The sequence below is a fragment of the Protopterus annectens genome, chromosome 2.part1 (assembly GCF_019279795.1).
Source record: "Protopterus annectens isolate FY-2018-M chromosome 2.part1, PAN1.0, whole genome shotgun sequence".
NCBI classification, from domain to species: Eukaryota; Metazoa; Chordata; order Ceratodontiformes; family Protopteridae; genus Protopterus; species Protopterus annectens.
The window spans coordinates 1,079,650,165-1,079,670,869 of NC_056729.1; the positions used below are offsets into that span (position 1 = coordinate 1,079,650,165).

General features: G+C 40.1%; 1 protein-coding gene across 1 annotated transcript in view; it reads right to left on the reverse strand.

The window, feature by feature from the left end:
• Nucleotides 1-20,705, reverse strand: part of LOC122794935 — a 533,471-nt gene that overhangs the window by 174,412 nt on the left and 338,354 nt on the right. The window contains exon 13 of the mRNA XM_044063530.1: nt 16,075-16,245. Coding sequence (XP_043919465.1) covers nt 16,075-16,245 — 171 coding nt within the window. The remainder of the gene's footprint in view (nt 1-16,074; nt 16,246-20,705) is intronic.

Sequence of the window (20,705 nt, forward strand, 5' to 3'; positions counted from 1 at the left end):
TCAAGTTGCATGCAGCCATCAAATATGGTGTAGCCACTCCTTTTCCAGCTTAGTGGTGGCTGGGAGAATAGCACTCAAAGATGTTGACTGAGGGAAATGTTGAGGAGTTGAGGCACATGCCGACTCTATGGCAGTGTTTTCTATTATAAAAGAAGAAAAAATGATCTGAGATGTGGAAAAAGGAGATCACATGCAAGATTCGGTGGAAACTTTCCAGAGAGGGTTGAAAGGAAAGGAGGAAATTATAATTACAACTCTCCAGTTGGGATGGTTGCAGGATGATATACTGGAAAAATTATTAGAATAGAGCAAACCAGAGACAGGAAAATATGTTTCATTGTGCAAAATAATGGAGAAGTTAAACAGAAGGGAAGAAATGCAGAAGAAATCATTTGCAGAGATAGTAGGGATATAAAAGGAAGCAGGAAAGGAGAAAAATAAGACAGAAGAGTTAGAAAAAAAGAAATATGTTGGGAGGGTGGCCTAATGGTTAAGGTGTTTGCCCTATGAACACAAGGTGCAGGGTTTGAGTCTCACAAAGGATAATTGGCTAGGCTTAAAATGGCTCGCAAGGGCAGTTAACTTAGTACTTACCTAAGAATCCAAAAGAAAAAACAATTGGACATGTATAAGATTTGGGACAAGACAGTTGTGCCTTTATGCGTAAAGGCACAGGAGGTAATAGCTTTTATTCTGATTTAGAAAGAGACATGCTGTCACATTTTTTGAGACTGATGAGGTCCTATTAGTTTTTTTAAGGAGTATGGTGAAAGAAAAGACATTTATCCTTGAAAAAATTATGTTGTAAATACCTTTTTTCAGAAACACAGAAAAAAATTAACATACAGTTCCAAACAGAAACTGAGAGAGACTGTAAAAAGCACTTACTAAAAATGTTCCTAACGAAGTAAATGACATGTCAAAAGTTCTTGATAATAGCGAACATTGGACAGGTGCTTTGAGCTATAATATTATTTTAAAAATGGAGAACGGCAACATTGTACATATTCCAAGTATGATTAATGTTGATGGACATAGAGCTGTTGTGAAGTATTGAGGACAACAAAGAACATTTTTTTCTGTCTGAAAGAGGGATACTTTGTAAATAATTGTGATAAAAAAATGTTATTTATATGTGAAAATGGGTCATAGTGCAAAAATAGTAATGAAATGTGTTATAAATGTAAACAGATGGGTCATGTATGGATAGATTGTGAGAAGGAGGTTAAACTGTGAAGTTGAACAACAAAATATAAATGAAAAACAAATATTTCAACTAGAAGAACATCAAAAAGAAAAGAAAGAATGTAGTGATATAAATCAAGAACAAAATCTGGACAATATACAAAAGGGGGATTTGGAGAGAGAGAGAGAGAGAGAGAGAGAGAGAGAGGAACAGTAATCAGTGATTAAGAAGATATAAATTGAAAAGTAGTTAAAAAGAAAAGTACAATTTATAAAAGACTTAAATATAGGAAAAGAAAATGTCAGGAACCAGGAATAAAAGTTAAAAAGAAAAGAAATAGGTAAATAAAATATTATTCTAGGCTAAAAGGAAGAGCAGCCAAAAATCTTAGAAGTCTATCTATTAATGTTAATAGTATTAAGAATATAGTTAGGAGCATTGGAATATTAGAGTGGTGTAATAGGTATGATATGAATTTGAAAGTATTAGAAGATATTGGGATTTTAAATAAAGATGAAAGAGAACAAAGACATTATGGCTTGGTGATATAATATGGAACTTGGGGCATTAAATTTGTTCAAGGATTGCGATATTGTATTGAAAATGAATAAACAATTTAGATTATTCTTTAGACTAAGAAGACCGATGGTGGCAGACTTTAGATGGGAAAGAAAAGTGTATACACTAGTAGCATTATATGTATATGTACTGTATAAAAAAAGGGAGAAATTATTTTTAGATGTTTTAAATTGTCATAGTGAATATGAATATTTTCCCTTAGAACTAACTGGTTTCTCAGTAGTAGAACTAAAATCTGAACCCCTGTGACTAGCACTTGTTCTAGAACCTGCTGGAAAGCACTAGGAAGCCTGAAACTGATACAAGCACTTAACTCTCCTTGTCAATAAGGAGAAATTAATCGTAGGCACTAAACAGCCTATAATTGCAAAGTACCTTGCAAAGGTAAGGGAAAACAGCTCTTATACTTTACAAAAAAAGCACCTAAACAGACATGTCCAAGGGTCAGCTTCCGGTGATTTCTCCTGTCCACCTGGTGAATCTGGGCATACTGGGGCAATGCAGTAACTGTCTCATGTACACAGACAACCCTCTCCTCCTACCACCCAACACTACAACCTGCAAGAGATGCACTTACATAGCCAAACTGGAAGCAAAGCTCTCTCCGGCCAAGATTGTGCTAGACAGTCAAGAGGAGAAGGTTAAAATCTGCACTACACCACAAGCAACTCATAGCCCTTCAAAACCCACACCATCAACACCCACACATAGCAACACTAAACCCACATATGCGGAGGCCCTTAACATTAACCTGCCCAAGCAACAAGGACCTCCGAAGCTGAAACGTAAGCAAACACCAGTCACAACCAAAGTGACACATAGCTCACAACACCAGTGTGCCACCCAACAACAGCCCCTAAGGCAAGACAATGTAACCAACATTTTAGTCATAGGTGACTCTATAGTCAGGCACACTGATATCCCACTCACCAGGCTGAACAAGGAGAAAATTACAGTCAGCTGCCTGCCGGGTACCAGGATCCGCCACATAATGCATGCACTCAAGTCACCCCACAGCAAGTACAAATACGACTCTGTCATTGTCCATGCTGGAGTGAATGACTTGAGACGTACCTACCTGGACTACATGAAAAGAGATATGGAAGAGCTCTCGGATCATGTGGCCCAGGCAGGTATGACCCTAGACCTGAGTAGCATCCTGCCTTCACCCATAATGATACCACAGTATAACGACAAAATGATTGACTTCAACAATTGGCTAAGCTTCTGGTGTCATTCAAAGGGGATCCAGTATCTGTCTGCCAGGGAAGACATGATCGACAAACCACAGTGCTTTGCCAGAGATGGCCTGCACCTGTTACCACTGGGATTCAGGTTACTGGCTAAAGCTCTTGCCACCCCTATAGTGCCTTTTTTAGACAAGGTTCAAAGGACAAAACCACCACCGTAACAGATGCAAGCATACAATATCTGAAAGTAATGCTACTCAGTGCTATAAGTCTAAACCTCAAAATGCACTCTCTCGAGGCACTCCTAAAAATGGAGAACATCAATATCTGTGCAGTAACTGAGACCTGGTTCAAGGCTCCAGAGAGCACCCCTGCAATACCAGGCTACAGCTCTTACCACACGTTTCGGCCACAAAACCAAGACCGAAACACTAAAGGTGGAGGAGTGTCCATATTCACCAAGGATATTCACACCTACAGGCTAGTTGCTCAACACAATGCATCTGAAATTCTCCAGGTGCAACTAACACTAGGTAAGACTGCAATCCAAATTGTAGCTTGCTACGGATCCCCCTCCATGCCCCAAGATTCTCACTACACCTTTCTAAATATACTGGAAAATATTAAGATATAACCAAACACCCTAATACTGGGTGATTTCAACTACCCTGCTATTAACTGGAAAACTACTCGGGTACCAACTCCTTTTCCCAGTGGTTCTTGGAATTCATAAATTCCAACACCCTGGATCATATAAACCATTGCCCCACCAGGGGCTCCAATATCCTAGACCTGGTAATTACCAACTTGGGAGATAGATGCTCCACACCAGTGGTCACCCCCTCGTTGGTCATGTCTGACCATAAGCAAATCACCCTCGACATCCATATCCCACCCCCACCCCCCAGTAAGGAAACCTCCTTAAAAAACTTCTCCAAAGCCAACTTCATGCTACTGAAGTCAGAAGTGACAAACTTCATGACACCCATGCAGACGGGATCTGAAAGTTCGCCAGCAGAATCCTACACTAAGGCACTGTATGAGCACATCCACTCTTGCATGAATCGTGCCATCCCAAATAGAACTAAGATGCTCTCCTCCAAAAAAAGGAAGCCAATCTGGTGGTCCCCTGCTATAAACAAACTATGCAACAGAAGGAAGAAACTGTTGCAGAAAAGAGGAAATCCCCAGGATGCAAAAAACTCCATCACCAGCCTCAGTAAGAAGCTGAGATCCCTCATGAAATCCTCAAAAGCTAGTTACAAAAATAAAATTGCCAAAGATTCCAAAGATAACCACAAGGCATTCTATAGTTATGTCAAGAATCTAAATGGCAATGCTCAGATCTGCTCTGAGCTACAACAGAATGGCATTAAATATACTGATCCCCAGGATATTGCCAATAGCCTGGCATCTCGATTTCCAATTTCACCCCCCTCTCACCCCCTAAAAGGCCCATCTCAATACCAAAAGATGAGAAAGCTGGATATGGCTGTTAATCACACTTTGATAGTTGGGAAACTAGTGTATTTCTGAAACAAACCTGCTAACAAATCTAAGATGGATGGTAGTGGAGACAAAAAGGGGTCCAAGCCTTTAGAAAAACCCTGTATGCCAAATCTTTTCCATTTGTTAAGGTAAGCCTTCCTAGTCTTAGATTTTGTGAATGTGGCAGAATATGTATAACTGGAGTAGACAGATTGACATCTCTGGCCACCATTTAGAACTGGAGGAACCATGTTGTCAGTTTCAGGTCTTTATGTCTTGGTGAGACTGACTTGATGGGTAAAATAAGAGGTCTGGATATGGATGCAGCACCCATGGAGGGCATTTCAGATGAGGCCAATGTAAGGGGAACCAACTCTGGCAAGGCCAAAAGGGAGCAATGTGAATTATTGTTGACTTGCACCTGAGGCTTTCTAAACAAAACTGGCTACCGGGAGAAAAGATGAAAAGGTGTATAGGAGACCAAGTGGCCAATTGTGTACCAGAGAATCCCTCAGTGACTGCAACTCTGGGAGATTCATAGCAAAGTAGCTACTGCATTTGTTGTTTAGGTGGGAGAAGAAAAATTGCAGCAAGGCTAGCCCCAGTGATTGCAAATTTATTATTTATTTATTTATTTATTGACCGGGAAAATCCACTGGGTCAAAAACCCATTTTCAGTGGAGGCCCAGGGAGAAATGCTCCACAGGTAATCAAAGTGAAAGAGGTATACATACATTAGCATAGGGTGGGGAGTAGTGCTATATAGTTAATACATAATTATCAGACTGTATGGATACATAATAACATACTTACAATCAGGAGAAAGTAATCATCATCATTAGTAAATTGCACATATCACAGGTAGGAGAAACAGTCATATAGAAGAGGAACAAAATAATATAACAGAAGGTTATAGAGTAGGATCTGAGTAGTTAAGTGTGTGAAGTTAATGGGGTTTACACTTTATTTCACAGGTACAGCTGGGATTATTTAAATAGTGGGTTTTAAGTGCAGCTTTAAAGGCTATTAGGGAGTCAAGTTGAGTAATGTATGAGGGGAGGCTGTTCCATAGTTTGGCAATGCTGTAGGAATACAGGCATTGTCCTGCTCTTTTGTTGGGTTTACCTACATTTAAAAGTGTTCTTTCTGAAGACCGGAGGGTTCTAGTTGGGGTGTATGTGTGTAAGATAGACTGGAGTGCAGGACACTTAGCAGGTTTGAAAGTTAGCTTATGAGCAAGTGTTAATTGAGTATTATAGAGATAGTGGTGAAATTCAAGCCAGGACAGGTTTGAGATAGCTTTGCAGTGGTATGAGCGGTTGGGCATGTTAGAGGCAAATTTTGCTATCTTGTACTAGCAAGATTGCAACTTATTATTTAGGGATATATGGAAGTTGGTGAAAATGGGGCTTCCATACAAGACGGATGGGATAAGCAAAGTGTTTGTTAGTTTTATGTTAGTTTCTTTATCTAGGTAGAGTTTATGTCCCTATAGTTTGTCAAGTTTGAAATGCGTTTTAGAAAATAATTGCTGCCACTGATTGATTGAACAACCATTTGTGAGGCAGTCCCCAAGATGTGTGTTATCACCAGAAAATGTTGGGAAGACATTGCCACTGACACACTGTCATGACTTCCCAGCATAATAGCTATGAACAGGTCCCTTCTGGCTTGTTTATATACCAGACTGCCATGTTGTTTGTCTGGATAGATATCGCACCCTCTGGAAGGGAGTCCTGAAATATCTGCAATGCTAGGACTGCCTTCATCACCATGACTTAATGTGAAGTCTGGCTTTTGACATCACTCGTGGTTTGAATAATCTTCCCTTTGTAGCACCTCCCTCACTGCAGAAATCAGGCATCTGTGGTCACAGTGGCTTTCTGGAGTGCTAGGATGAAAGGTTAACCCCATATGACCACTGAGGATGTCAACCACCAATGGACCTCCTACAAACTGATGTGGAAATACTGGGACATGAAGGGATTTGTGTATTATTGACCATTGCACAGACAGTGTCCACTGCAGAATTCTCATGTAAAATATAGCATGAGGTACCAGTATGACAGATGCAGCCATAGACCACAGTGACTGTAGAACTAGTCTTGGTGGGAATGGGGGGTCAAATGAGAAAGGACCTCTGAAGCTATTTGATGTGGTGATAGTATTTTGTATTGTAGAATCTGGCAATTTGAGAAGATGAGTCCTGGTAGCACCCTATGAACTCTATTGCCTGCTAAGGTGTCAACTTTTTTTTTTTTTGTCTAGATTAATACAGGGCTAGATGGAGCATGACATGCCTGCACTGACTACTAAGTAAATCCAGGGTGGATGCAATGAGGTGCCAGTCCTTCAAGCAGGGGAAAACCTGAAATGCTTGCAGCCTGAGATACACTGCGTTCTGGAGTGGGGGAGGGATTACAAAAGGAAGATGGTTCAAGATACATGGGCAATGACAGAGGACAGACTTCGCATTAATGTCTTGGTGATGCCACTGTACATTTGGTAAACACCCTGAGGGCTTGGGGTCTGTGATGAGACCAATGGGCCATGCTCTGAATAGAAAATGACTGATGGAAACAGAGAAAACTTTATTGAGCACATCTTTCCATTAGAATGGATTGAAACATGAGGTCCTCCTTTTTTTCCTGGAACCAAAAAGAAACTTGAATAGACTCCAGAAGCTTGCTGGTCTGGTGGGACCTCCTGCAGGACTCAGTTTTCTAGCAGCTTTGCTAATTCTTCTGCTGCCAATTCCCTCTGACTGTGTGGAATGTTGGGGATTTTTTGTCTTTCTCTTTTTTGAAGGGGAAGCAAAGTTAATAATACAACCTCTGGTGATTATCTTCTGCACCCATGAATCTTCACTGATGGCCTGCCCAATGTGAGGGTGCAGGGATAAGTGCCGCTGACTGCCTCCAGAGTGCAGCAGCTGGGCAGACATTGAGGAACACTAAAAGGGCTTCTAGGGGAACTGACCTCAAAGCCGTTGATTCTGTGGTCCTCCTCTGCCACTGGGTTGACGTCCATTAAAGTTATTCCTCTGTCTACCCCAGGCAATGTCTGTCATCAGAAGTATCTTGGTCAATACTCTGGTACTTTCAAGACCATAGCTTTTTTCACACTTTTGGTTCTGGGAAAAGGTCCTTTTGGGGGTGTAAATATGTATGCCTATGGCAGACAGGATCTTGCCCTCCTGTTCATTTCTACTAAATGTATCTTTTACCTTAGGCCTAAAGAGTGTTGAACCACTAAAGGAAGAATTAATTAAGGATATTTTGAAGCCTTCCATGAAATACAGAGATGCATCCAGGTGAGCCAACAAATAGCAATGCCAGTGCCTGCTGCTTTTGCCATGTCTTCAGTTGCACTGGAGAGCAGGTGCATGGACATGATGGTCATAGACTATAGAGCAGGAATATGAGATTCCGCTGATTTCTGAATGTCAGTAGGCAGGTTAGTAGAGAGAGATTTTGGCAGTTCTTTAGTCACACCCCTCTGGAAATGTGTCATATGGGCCAAGTAATTCAAAGCACGAAGTGCAAATGTCACTGATGCAAAAGTCCATTTCCCAAATCTGTCTAGTGCTCTTGACTCCCTGTTATGTGATGAACAGATGCACATGTTCCTGAGAGCTCCTTTCTGGTGGTTGCCACAACCATCATGGCATTTACTGGAGGACTGTTGCTCCATAGGTTCATAGGATCATGGGCCCATACTAGGATAACTGCTCTGAAGGGCCCTTTTAAGCTTAGCCAATAACCTGAAGTTAGAATCAAATCCTGTGCCTTGTGTCTATGAGCTGAAGACCTTAACCATTATACCAAATCCACCCAATGTGTGGGTTTTAATAGGATAGGCTTTTCAGGCCCCCTAAGAAACCAGGTCTATCAGCTCATCTGTGGGTGGGACCACCCAGGAGGTAGATGAGCCAGCCCTGAAAGCCTCAAGGAATGCAGTGTCTTCCAGAGAAGGGGACTTTGGTGGACCAAACCACTCTCTGATTCATGAATACTAGAATATCACTGAATGAGTTGTCTTCCAGAGGGGATCTTAGGGATACTTCTTCTTCCTCAAAATCAGTATTTACAGTGATACACTTTGGAGATGAGCCAAGATTTCTTCTCTATGAGGCCCTTTTCCTATGGCCCTCCCCTGTAGGAACTTCTTGGGAATGGTTGCAATCGGAGGTGGAACTCCCCAAGTAACAATCCTCATGGCTTAGATAGGCTAATTGTTCTTGTTGACAGGATGAACGAATATGGCCACAGAATCCAAAGGGGAACAGGATGCACCTGAGTGAGAACAAGACACCTCCTGTCCGGATCTAGACAGAATCTTCTCAAAAGCCTTGAAAGCTGAAACTGAGACTGGAGGTTAGGTTGTTACCTCTTATGTAAGGATGTCAGAGAAAGGACATCCTCAGCCCTACCCTGGTTCAGCTCAGAGGTAGATATCAGCATCAGACTGTCCAGAGCCAAATCACCCAGGGATAGGATGGTTCAGAAAATCTCAGAGTTGAACCCAACACCAGAGCCTCACCACTGAAACTTAGGCTCTGAGACCCACCCAGATCCTAAGGAGCCAGAGCCAATAAAATCAAAGCCAAAAGCACAGTCATTTGTGACATAGGTCCTCATGGGGATGACTTGGTAGCACAGGCATCAGATCTGGAGGTCATACTGGTACAGCAAAGATGGCTGACTTAGCAGGGACCATACTTGGAGTCACTGGTGGGATAGCAACTGAGAACACCCCCAGATGGATCTGAGTCTGGAAAACTTTCTGCACCATTCTATCAATGTTGGCTTCTGAGAGGCTCCTCGATAAGTGAAAAGACCTGAAGGAAAAACCCACAGACAATGGTCTTGGTGAGCATTGTAGTCTGTCCTGTAAGATAGGGCAATAGGGCCAATGACTAGGTGGCTTCAGAGACAAATGACAAGGTGAAGTTGGAGAATGGGTCAGAAATGCCTCCCCCATAGATGGGTCCGAATGCTTTGGGATCTTCTGTGCCAGGCCTGATGGATCCAGATACCTTTTCCTAGACTTCTTCTTTTGGTTTTCTTTCTCCCTTTCCTTTTCTTTACACCTCTCTTTCACTTTCTCACTCTCATTCCTTTTGATTCTCATCTTCTCAGATTTCCTGGAAGATGAATCTTCAGATGATGAAGGTTCCAGAACTCCCACTTGGGCAAGGAAGAGAACCTTGAGACCATGTTTGTTCTGATAGTCAGCAAGTACTCTGGCCCCAAAAGAGGCACAGGCTTTAGTTTCTAAGTGTACTACCCCAAAATAATACAGACAAAGTACATGGGTGTCCTAAGGGGGAATTTTGTGTCCACAGACACTGCCACTGCATTTCTTAAATCCAATGGCCTTGTCTGACATAAGTAGTATGCTAAGTTTCATAACTGCAATACCATAAGATAACAACAGCAATAACACCAATAAATGCAAACAACCATACTATTAAACCAGTAAGTATCAGGTTTACCTATGAGGACTATACTCATGAAAAAACACAACTATATTAATAGCTAATCGTGACTTTTTTTGTTTTTAGGGGAGAAAGGCAGGAAAGAAAAACTCCCAACTGACTAATAACATATATGCAACTCTATCACAAAGAAGAGGTAAAACACTTGTAGAAATTACAAAAGATAAAAAAACTTAGACTGGAAATAGTAAACAAAACATTATATCCAAACACTAATGATAAGAACCATCGAATACACATCTTGATTAATCAAGCAGCAAACAAGAGCAGGAGTAATCTATGGGCTACAGGAAATCATGGATACAGGAGACGTCAGACTCCTGGATCCAAGTTCTTGAAAAAGGTGCCAAGGTCAGATCCATCTGATTTGATAATCCAGGCAGAAAAGACAACATTGGATCAAATATGTGTTAGTCTCAGGAACCTTATAAAATCTACCTGCCTTTTTGGGAAATGAAGGCTGAAAATCAATATTATGAACCCATCCTCCAAGGCTGTCAAACTAGGAAGGCTGGGAGTATAATGAGGTATATTCACTTGTAACATATCATAAGATCTTCTCAGTTCAGGGGGAATATCCACTTCTTCCTACAAAAAGGCATCATTCATCCTAAATATATTATGACAAAAAGAAAATTGTGCCAAAGGTGGTGGTGAGGACAACATTTCTTCAGAATCAAAGATCTGATATTGGGTATCTGCTGGAGAAAAAGCCCTGTCACTTTTCATATCAGCATCCTTTGACAAACTTCCTCTGGAATACTACCATCAGGTAAGGATTTCTGAGTATCAGGCTTAACAGCCTGTAATAAATGCCTGGCTAAGGCGTTTACAATAAGCTGTAATAAACACCTGGCTAAGGTAAGAAAATCATCTTTTCTAACAAGAAATCATATCTTCAGATGAAAAATATTTAACCTTTTATTTTTTTTCTTTGCAAGTAAAACCTTATCTAAGAACTGACTCACAAAAGGTACTTCTGCCCTGTCTAAAGGTCACTTTTACAGGTTATCAAGAAACATCTGCTTGAGTGTCTCCCTGACCCAGAGAAGATGGTTCAGCCTTGCTTGATCAGACACTGGAAAAACCAAAGATGACATTGCTGACCCCTGATTCATGGTGGCTGAAAGGACTACAGCAGAGGAAGTCAGAGAAGCAAGTGTGTGGTCTGAGGAACAACAAATGGCCACTACAGGTTCACTCTCTGTTGGCTGAGGTACTGATTGAGTCTGTAGTGTCAGTACTTTGTTGTTTTTTTCTTTCCAGGTACAAAAGGAGAAGAGCCAACAGGAGTGGAGTTAAGTGTTCATGCAGCAGCTGAGTATGATGTCTCAGATCTGGTCAGTGTTGCTGGAACAAGCTGGTTATAAGTCAAGTTGTCAAGAAAGTGTTCACAAGCAGCATACACACACATACACACTTCCCTGCACAGTCCCCTATCAGTCATCTAAAATACTGTCATAAACAGTTTGGAAAATAAAAGAAAAAAAAAGCAGACTGATAGAAAAAAGGGAAGTTAAGTTGTTATCAACTGTACACAAGCACAAAAACATGCATTAATGTCACCCGCCCATTGGAAACAATTGCAGACCTGCTGTACTGACACAGTACATATGTTACACAAAACAATTACCCCAGATAAAAAAAAATAGCTAAGAGTTACTGGTGATAATTGCCAGGAAACCCTTGATACTGAAAAAGAATATCATTGGAATAAATAAGTAGCGGGGGTGTAGGGGTGCAGGGGAACACTGTTGTGTGTGTTTTTTTTTCACTTCCCATTCAGAAGGTCGAGCTTCTGAAATTCGAGCATATGGCTTCAGCCATATGCATTTCGAGATTTCAGCCATTCGACCTTCTGAAGAGGAACCATATATATATCTATATATATATATATATATATATATATATATATATATATATATATGTATATATATATATATATATATATGTATATATATATATATATATATATATATATATATATATATATATATATATATATATATATATATATATATATATATATATATATATATATATTTTTTTTTTTTTTTAAAGGGTAATCAATTCTGTATGGAAGGGATCTCCACAGGGGACTTACCTGTCAGAAACAAAGCTTGAAGTGGATTGGGGCTCCTGCAAAGCCTCAGAGATCTTTCTACTTGAGTTGCCAAGAAAGCACTGAAAATAGCTTCACTTTGAGTTTTGATTTTGCACCACTGGACTGTCTGATCAGCAGTCAGAATGAAAGTATGGAAGTGAGCCAGAGCTTTATGACGTTGGCAGGCTGTTATATATTTGGTAGGATACAATCCATATAGCCTAAAGGCTACTGAAACAGTGAGAATTTATTTTATTTACATTTGTTGACTGGGAAAGTCTGACTAGGTCAGAGGCTATTTTCAACAGAGGCCTAGGGAGAAACATTCCAAACGCATGCCTTTTGAATGTGGGAGGAAACTGGAGTACCCAAATGAAACCCACATGAATGCAGGGAGGACACGCAGACGCCATACAGAAGGCACCCCAGCCGAGAATCGAACTGGAGAAACTCTTGCTGTGAGGTGACAACATTAACTGCTGCACCACTGCACTGCCCATGATGAATATATTACAATATCTTACATAATTTAGTATAAAAGAAAGTTCACATTTTTTTTTATATAAAAAACAATCATTTAATATAGTCTAGACTAAAATATACAGGTGAGCTTACATCAACTCACGAAGATACTATGTGTATAATCGATTACTTTTTGGAAGATAATGTAAAAACCTTGTCTTCTCCACAACATACATGGGTTGTTATATCATTTCCTACTGTGTATAATACTGTCTTCAGTAAAGAAATGATGGTAGAAGAACTTCAGATGGTATTATATCATTTAATTGGTGATTCCTCTCTGGGAACTGATAGCCTTCCTTATTACTTTTATGAAGTCACGTATATTATGCGACTTAAAATATTTTGGAAAGTATTGAATTTACTTAATGTTATTGTGAAGGTATTGCAAGATTTATTAACATAAAATAGATAAAAATAATATTAGAGAAACCAATTACTCCTCAAAACACTGATTTGTTCAGCACTAATGCAAGTGTTTTACTTGTTGAGGAACTGATATTGTATTTTGCTGAGATACCTGGAACTTGCAACATGTGCATCCTGTCTTTCCTCCAGTTTGCTACATATGTTACCAGATATAGGTTGATTTTTAATGAATTTAGCTTCTGTGTGATCTTAGCATGAGGAATAGTGCTGAAGGCCTCAGCCAGGTCAAGATACACCATGTGTACTGCATGGCCAATGACTACAGACTGTGTAACATTTTCAAAGATGTTTCACCAGATTCAGTGAACAGAATCATCCATTCAATAAACCAAACTGTGGTAGGTCAAGTTGAAAAACATTCCTGATAATGTAGTTCATGAGGTCAATTATAATATTTTCCATGGTTTTGTAGAAGAGGCATAAAATACAGATGCATCTGTAATTACCTGTGTCAATAGGAGTTCTGTGTCATCACTAAAGAAGATTAATGTTACTCTTACTAAAATATGCATTCTTTTGAACCCTCTCCTCTATGTGCTTTTGATACTTTTTAGTCTAATCCTTGGCTGAACCTAATAACCATCCAAGAAATCAATGTTTTACCACACTTAATACATTCAAATAAGCAAAAAAAAAAAAAAAAAAACAATCAGTCAATTAGCTAACTAATAAGTTAATTAACTGCTGAAGTTTCATTGCTAATAATAAATGCAAACTATTAAACACTATACAGAACTAAGGTAAATGGTAAGTGAATAAAGGGAAACCAACTGTACAGAAGTACATTTTTATTTATGCATATTATAATATATATTTATCTATTGGTTTCTTTGCTTTAGGTAAACATGAGACTTTGTTCACGGACTGTTATGTCTAGAAGAAAGGTATGCCACCATTTAATAGTTTTAATCATATACCATAAAAAACACAGGTTGTTATTAGGTTCTTAACATAATGGTAGGCAGAACGATAGACTACTACATCATCTACTTCAGCAATATGTCTCCTTTACCAAACTAGTGATTACCCAGGAAAATATAGGTTTTAATAAAGTAATACTACAGTCATTCTGTCTGGAATGAAAATGATTCCACAGTATACTCCAGGAGATTGCAATAAACACAGACCCTATTGTGAGACTGCCAGCCCAGCTATCTGGAATTTTATAAATAATCATATATCATTTGTGAATATTAATATGATCTATAGGCTTGTCTTATAAATGGAGGAGAACTATATGTTATGTGTATATTAAACTACTGGTGCAGAAGTGTGTGTTGAACTGCATGTTATGTACTGAGTTTCAGGAATCTAACCACAGTGTACCCTGCTGGAAAAGAGCCGAAATGTATATGAACTATGTGCCTGTGCAAATGTGTGTTTTCATGGTAGAAGCTGGAACATACAGAGTTACCTTACAAAACCTCAAGAAAATAAGTGGAAATTATTTTATGATTCTGTTATCTCTGTATTATCTCAGAGCAGACACAACGTGTAAAGCTAGAGGTTTTCCTATTGTCTGGAAACAGAAATAATTACTAGGTTTCAAATGTAAAAGTGTTACTTGTTTTATGACTTCCAGTTCTAGACAAACTTCTGAGAGATAAGTAATTTTCACAGAGAAATGTTAAATTCTCTTGGTATCTGTTTAGCCTGTGAAGTGAAGGCAGGTATCAAATAGTGATGTCACCCAGCTAACCCAGCAGTAATGTTTTGATTATTAATTTAAGAAGTATCTCAGAGAGTGAGTCTGGGCATTTTGTATTTGTTTTTGGACCTAGAAACATCCTCTCATCAGCACTTACCTTGCTAATAGTAAGTTACTAGATTACAGTGATTTCTCTTAGAGATAGATAGGAATATAGCAAGATTAGTTTAGATGTTTTCAGTAGACTGTCCAGCAATGCTGTTTTAAAATACTTCTTGTGATTCTGAACTCTGTTGTCACTGTGTTGAGTTTAATGAGTATTGTCTTGTTCTTTCATTATTTATTATTAAATATATTTAAACCTTTTAATTGTGGCTGGTTTGTTTAGAGATGTTTAAGTCCTTACAGTGCTTACATATGTATTTGGTGACACTGTATAGGCAACTCCATTAGCCTTGCTGTTGGTCACACACCATTTGGATGACACTAACATTACACAGTAGAACTGGTCACCATTTGGGAAGAGCCTTAAAGTAACTGATAAGTAAGGGTGGTTGGTGGTAGTGATTACCTTATAGCCTAGGCAGAAGGGGACATAGCAAGTTAACATGTACCAACCTTTACCAAGTGTAAAGTGTGTGTGTGTGTGTGTGTGTGTGTGTGTGTGTGTGTGTGTGTGTGTGTGTGTGTGTGTGTGTGTGTGTGTGTGTGTGTGTGTTTGCATATCAATCAAATCTCAAAAGTGTGTCTGTGTCAGCTACTTGGGCAGGGACTTGAAGCACTGGTTGGACAGAGAGGGTGCTGGAGGTCTTAGCTTGGCCACTCGGCTGAGATCTTAACCCTATAGCTGTGCCAGTGGGGAGTCTTATTGGGGATCTGGTGAAAGAGGGAGAAACCAGCCCTAGACTGACTGTGATCTCTGTGTGCTCTTAAGGCAAATTGTATTCTACAGTATGTGTACTTGTCATCCTCCCAATGTGCACGCTCCTCACTGGTGCTAGTGGTGAGAATTGAGGCTCCTTGATTACTGGGTCAGCACAGGGGCATCATACCCATGTTCAGTGAATTACTGTAGTTGAATAACACATATATGTACTGAGCAGTTTAGCAGGAGTTTAAGATCTCCTTCAAGAATTAGACCAATAAACAGTTCTATTAGTTCCTTGTAGCCTTCTCTATTTGGAAAGTAATGTTCCCTTCCTTTGTACATGAATTCACTAAGTAAGAATTTAGTTACTTATGAGATTCCACTGTTCAATAACAAGTTCTAACTTGACCGCCACATGTGTAAAAGAACTCATAGCAAGAGCAAAAGTACACACCAAAGATTCAGTTGACTTTCACACAAGTTACTAAGAAATTGCAATAAAGTCATGCAGCATTAAAGTTAAGTAATTGTTATGTTGTAGTAGAAGAAGAAACAGTTACCTGGAGGAGGTGAATAGGGCTCACATGTTCCATTGTAAGGAATATCTCTAACACAGCTGCAGTTGTTTGAGGTTGTATTTAAGCAACTTCCATACATGTTGCATGTCTGGCTATCCCAAACGTGTTGTTCTTCACAAACACACTCTGTGTTGGAATCTGTTAGTGCACACACTAAAGCAAAATAAAAATAATGTTAAGAGATGAAATGACCAAACTAAATAATGATCTTCCATGTAGGAAGAACAGTATAAGAGTGTCTGACATTCAGCCAATAAAGCAAACCAAACAACTGTACCATCAGTTGACTCAATGCAAAATTGCTACAGTTAAAACAAAACTGGTATTGAAATCATAGGCTTACATTTGGTTTCATACTTTTAACACCTGTCAGAATGTATGTAAAGGAAGCCTGAGATCAAAACTGTGCAAACTGTTAAAAAATTATTAAATAGTTTAAATAAATGCCCATATTACTAGTTATACAACTGCTAGTGCCCTACATTTCATTACACTTTTATGTGCCTGCACTGGGTATTCATGAATAATTGTGTTTATATATGGCTCAAAATTTAAGGTTTACTACAACAAAGATATATGTTATCCTGCACATATTCAATAACAATTGTGATATAAATAAACACATGAACTTAATTTTTATGTAGTGTGCTGATTATGTTTCAATACTTTGAAAAAGGCAAATCAGTTAAGTACTAGAGTGGCAAGAGGCCTGACCTTAGCAAATGTTAAGCAACCCCTGTTAACTCATACCCTCTAGTACAGCTCTTTTGAGTATGTACCTTTAACAACCAGTGGGCATGGCTTGATCCTTTCAAAAAATGAATTTACAACCATACAAATCACAAATACTCATAGACAGAGGCCAAATATCAATACAATTATGTTTGCTATCATGTAAGTTTCAAGATAAAATATTCTGTTACTTTGTATGTAGCATGGTTTTGGAAGTATTAATGCAAATATGAACAAGCAATATTTAGGTTCATAGGTTCATAGATGTGTACTAGGTTAATGGTCCTGGAGCCTTTACAAGCCTAGCCCATAGAAGTACCCTGGCATCGTGGCAACCGATGTTTGATCCCAGTGCCTCTATCAGGTAGAGCCACTGGAGTGATCTTTCCCATCCACTCATCAAGATTTCTCTTGAAGAGGGCCAGTGAAGTACTCTGCTTGACATGTATGGGAAGTCTATTCCAGAGCTTGGGCAGTCTCTCCGTTATGAACCTGTCCCTCCAGCATGTTCTGATGATTGCGGTAACGAGGTTGAGGTCTTTGGAGTGTGTGGTGTGGAAGGATTGGGATTTCTTTAGATGCAGCACTTCTAATAGGGCTGGTTCAGACATGGCTTTGTAAGTCAAGCAGAGATCACCTCTTAGTAGACAATATGAGACAGAGAATAGCTGGAGTTTTTTTGAGTCTGTCCGTGTAAGACATATGTTTAATGCCTAGGATCCTCTTCATGAGATACTTTTGTGACCTCTCCAGCTGTTGCAGGTTTCCAGTTAGGTACATGACAAATGGGGCATTATACTCAATAATTGGTCTAATGAGGGAAGAGAGACAATGACCTCTTTCTTCCTGGATGCAAAACCCTTGGTAATGAGATGTGCCACAAAGGACTTTCTGACTACCAGTGGCAATATGTTGGTCGAAGTAGAGGTTGCTGTCAACCTGTGTCCCCAGATCTTTTATAACACCTTCAGTGTTCAGTGTGCTCCCATCAGTGTGGTAATTAGTGGGAACAGAGTTTTTCCCAAAGGGATGACAATGCATTTTTTGGCATTAAGCTTAAGGCCATGGTTTCGACAATAGTCATTGGTCTCAATGAGGCCCTCCTGTAGGATGTCTGCACCACTTGAGGAGTTAATAATGGCTCCTAACTTGCAGTCATCTGTAAACTTGGTCAGCCAGAGTCCCTCCGTGTTGGCCTGGACTTTTGAGAAGAAGATGACAAACAGGAGAGGACCCAGGACCGAACCCCGTAGGACTCCACTCGTGACTGGTTGGCAGTCTGACTTGGAGTCCACTACTTTCACACTGCGGTTCTATCTGTTAGCCAGTTTGCAACCCACCTAGTGATATATGGGGTGATGCCTAGATTTGTGACCTTATCAATGATTCCTGATTGAGAAATGGTATTAAAGGCCTTGGCCAGATTGAGGTAGGCTGTATGAATTGCCTTACCCTCATCAACAGCTCTGGTGACTGTCTCAAAAAAGTCAACCAGGTTGAGCAGCCATGCTCCACCTTTCACAAAACCAAATTGCATGGGATCTAGAGTTGGAGATTCCCTATATCTTTGTTAATTAGGTCCATGATGATGTGCTCATTAGCCTTACATATCAGACTCTTGAGGCTAATGGGGTTATAATTCCCTGGGTCTGTAGTCACTCCCTCTTTATGGAGACGAATGACTGTAGCAGTGCATCATTTGGTAGGGACAAAGCCTGAGGTGAGGCTGAGACTGAACAGGGCACACAGATGTGGTGCCAGTTCACTTTGTAGTTCATGTAGTTCAACTACCCTGCCATTAACTGGGAAAACTACTCATGTACCAACACCTTTGCCCAACGGTTCTTGGAATTCATAAATTGCAATGCCCTGAATCAACTAATCCTAAGTTCCACCAGGGGCTCCAATATCCTAGACCTGGTCATTACCAACATGGGAAATCGATGCTCCACACCTATGGTCACCCCCTCATTGGTCAGGTCTGACCATAAGCTAATCACCCTTGACATCCACATCCCATCCCCACCCCCAGTAAGGAAACCTCTGTAAAAAAATTTCTCCAAAGCCAACTTCATGCTACTTAAGTCAGAAGTGACAAACTTCATGACACCCATGCAGATGGGAACTGAATGTTCGACTGCTGAATCCTACACTAAAACACTGTATGAGCAAATCCACTTGTGCATGAATTGTGCAATTGCCAACAGAACCAAGATGCTCTCCTCCAAAAAAAGGAAGTCAATCTGGTGGTCCCTTGACATAAACAAACTTTACAACAAAAGGAAGAAACTGTTGCAGAAAAGAGAAAAATCCCAGGATGCAAAAAACTCCCTTACCAGCCTCAGTAAGAAGCTGAGATCCCTCATAAAATCCTCCAAAGCTAGTTACGAAAATAAAATTGCCAAAGATTCCAAAGACAACCACAAGGTATTCTATAGCTATGTCAAGACTCTAAATGGCAATGCTCAGATCTGCTCTGAGCTACAACAGAATGGCATTAAATATACTGATCCCAAGGATATTGCCAATATCCTGGCAGATCGATTCAGTGGAAACTTCACCCCCCTCTCACCCCCTTAAAAGCCCATCTCAGTATGGAAAGATTGCCAAATTCCGGTATTAACAGCCACATAGGTAAAAAATGCATTCTCTGAAGCTAAGAATATAGCATCCATGGGACCAGATGACATCCCAGGCTGTGTACTACATGAACTACAAAATTAACTAGCACCTCACCTAAGTGTTATGTTTAATCATAGCCTCAGCTCAGGCTTCATACCCACTGAGTGGTGCACAGCTACAGTTATCCCACTCCACAAGGGGGGGGGCACCTTGGATTCCAGGAACTACTGCCTCATCAGTCTGACAAGCCTGACCTGCAAGGCCATGGAATGCATTATCATGGAACTTATAAACAAAGACATTAGCAACCTTCAAACACTGGACCCTACGCAGTATGGGTTCGTGAAGGGCTGATCTTGTCTCCTGAACCTGATTGACTTCTTTGAATCAGTCTCCAGAGCCATGGACAAGGGTAAGGTGGTCCAGAAAGCCTATCTGGACCTTGCCAAGGCCTTTGACACCACCCCCCTCTCTGGAATCATAGATAAACTTACTAAGCTGGGCATTAATCCCTATGTCACTCAATAGGTCGCTAACTGGCTTACTGACAGAACCCACACTGTAAAAGTAGTCGACAGCAAATCCAGCTCCAGACAAGTGACAAGTGGAGTTCCTCAGGGTTCAGTCCTGGGACTGCTCTTGTTTGGCATCTACTTCTCTGAAGCACAGACCAACACTAAGGGACTCTGGCTAACAAAGTTTGCAAATGACTGCAAACTGGGAGCAATTATTGAATCCCCAAATAATGTGGATATTCCACAAAAAGGCCTTACAGAAACAGATGCTTGGTGCCAGAGCCATGGGCTCAAGCTCAGTGCCAAGAAATTTATAGTTATCCCCTTTGGGAAAAAACATGTACCCGTGAATTACCACATAGGTGGCAGTACACTAAACATTGAAAGTGTGATAAGAGACTTAGGGACACAGGTGGACAGTGGTCTCACCTTCGATAACCACATCACCACAACAGTCAGGAAATCCTTCTATGTGGCACACCTCATCACTAAGGGCTTTTCATCCAGAAAAAAGGAGGTCATTGTCCCACTGTACTCATCCCTCATTAAACCCACTATGGAATACAATGCCCTGTTTGGTATGTACCTCTCAAGACATCTGCAACAACTGGAAAGTCCACAGAAATACCTCAATAAAAGAATCACAGGCCTAAAACAGATGCCTTATGCTGACCGTCTAAAAAAACTCCAGCTATACTCTGTCACATATCGTCTACTCAGAGGCAATCTCTGCTTAACATACAA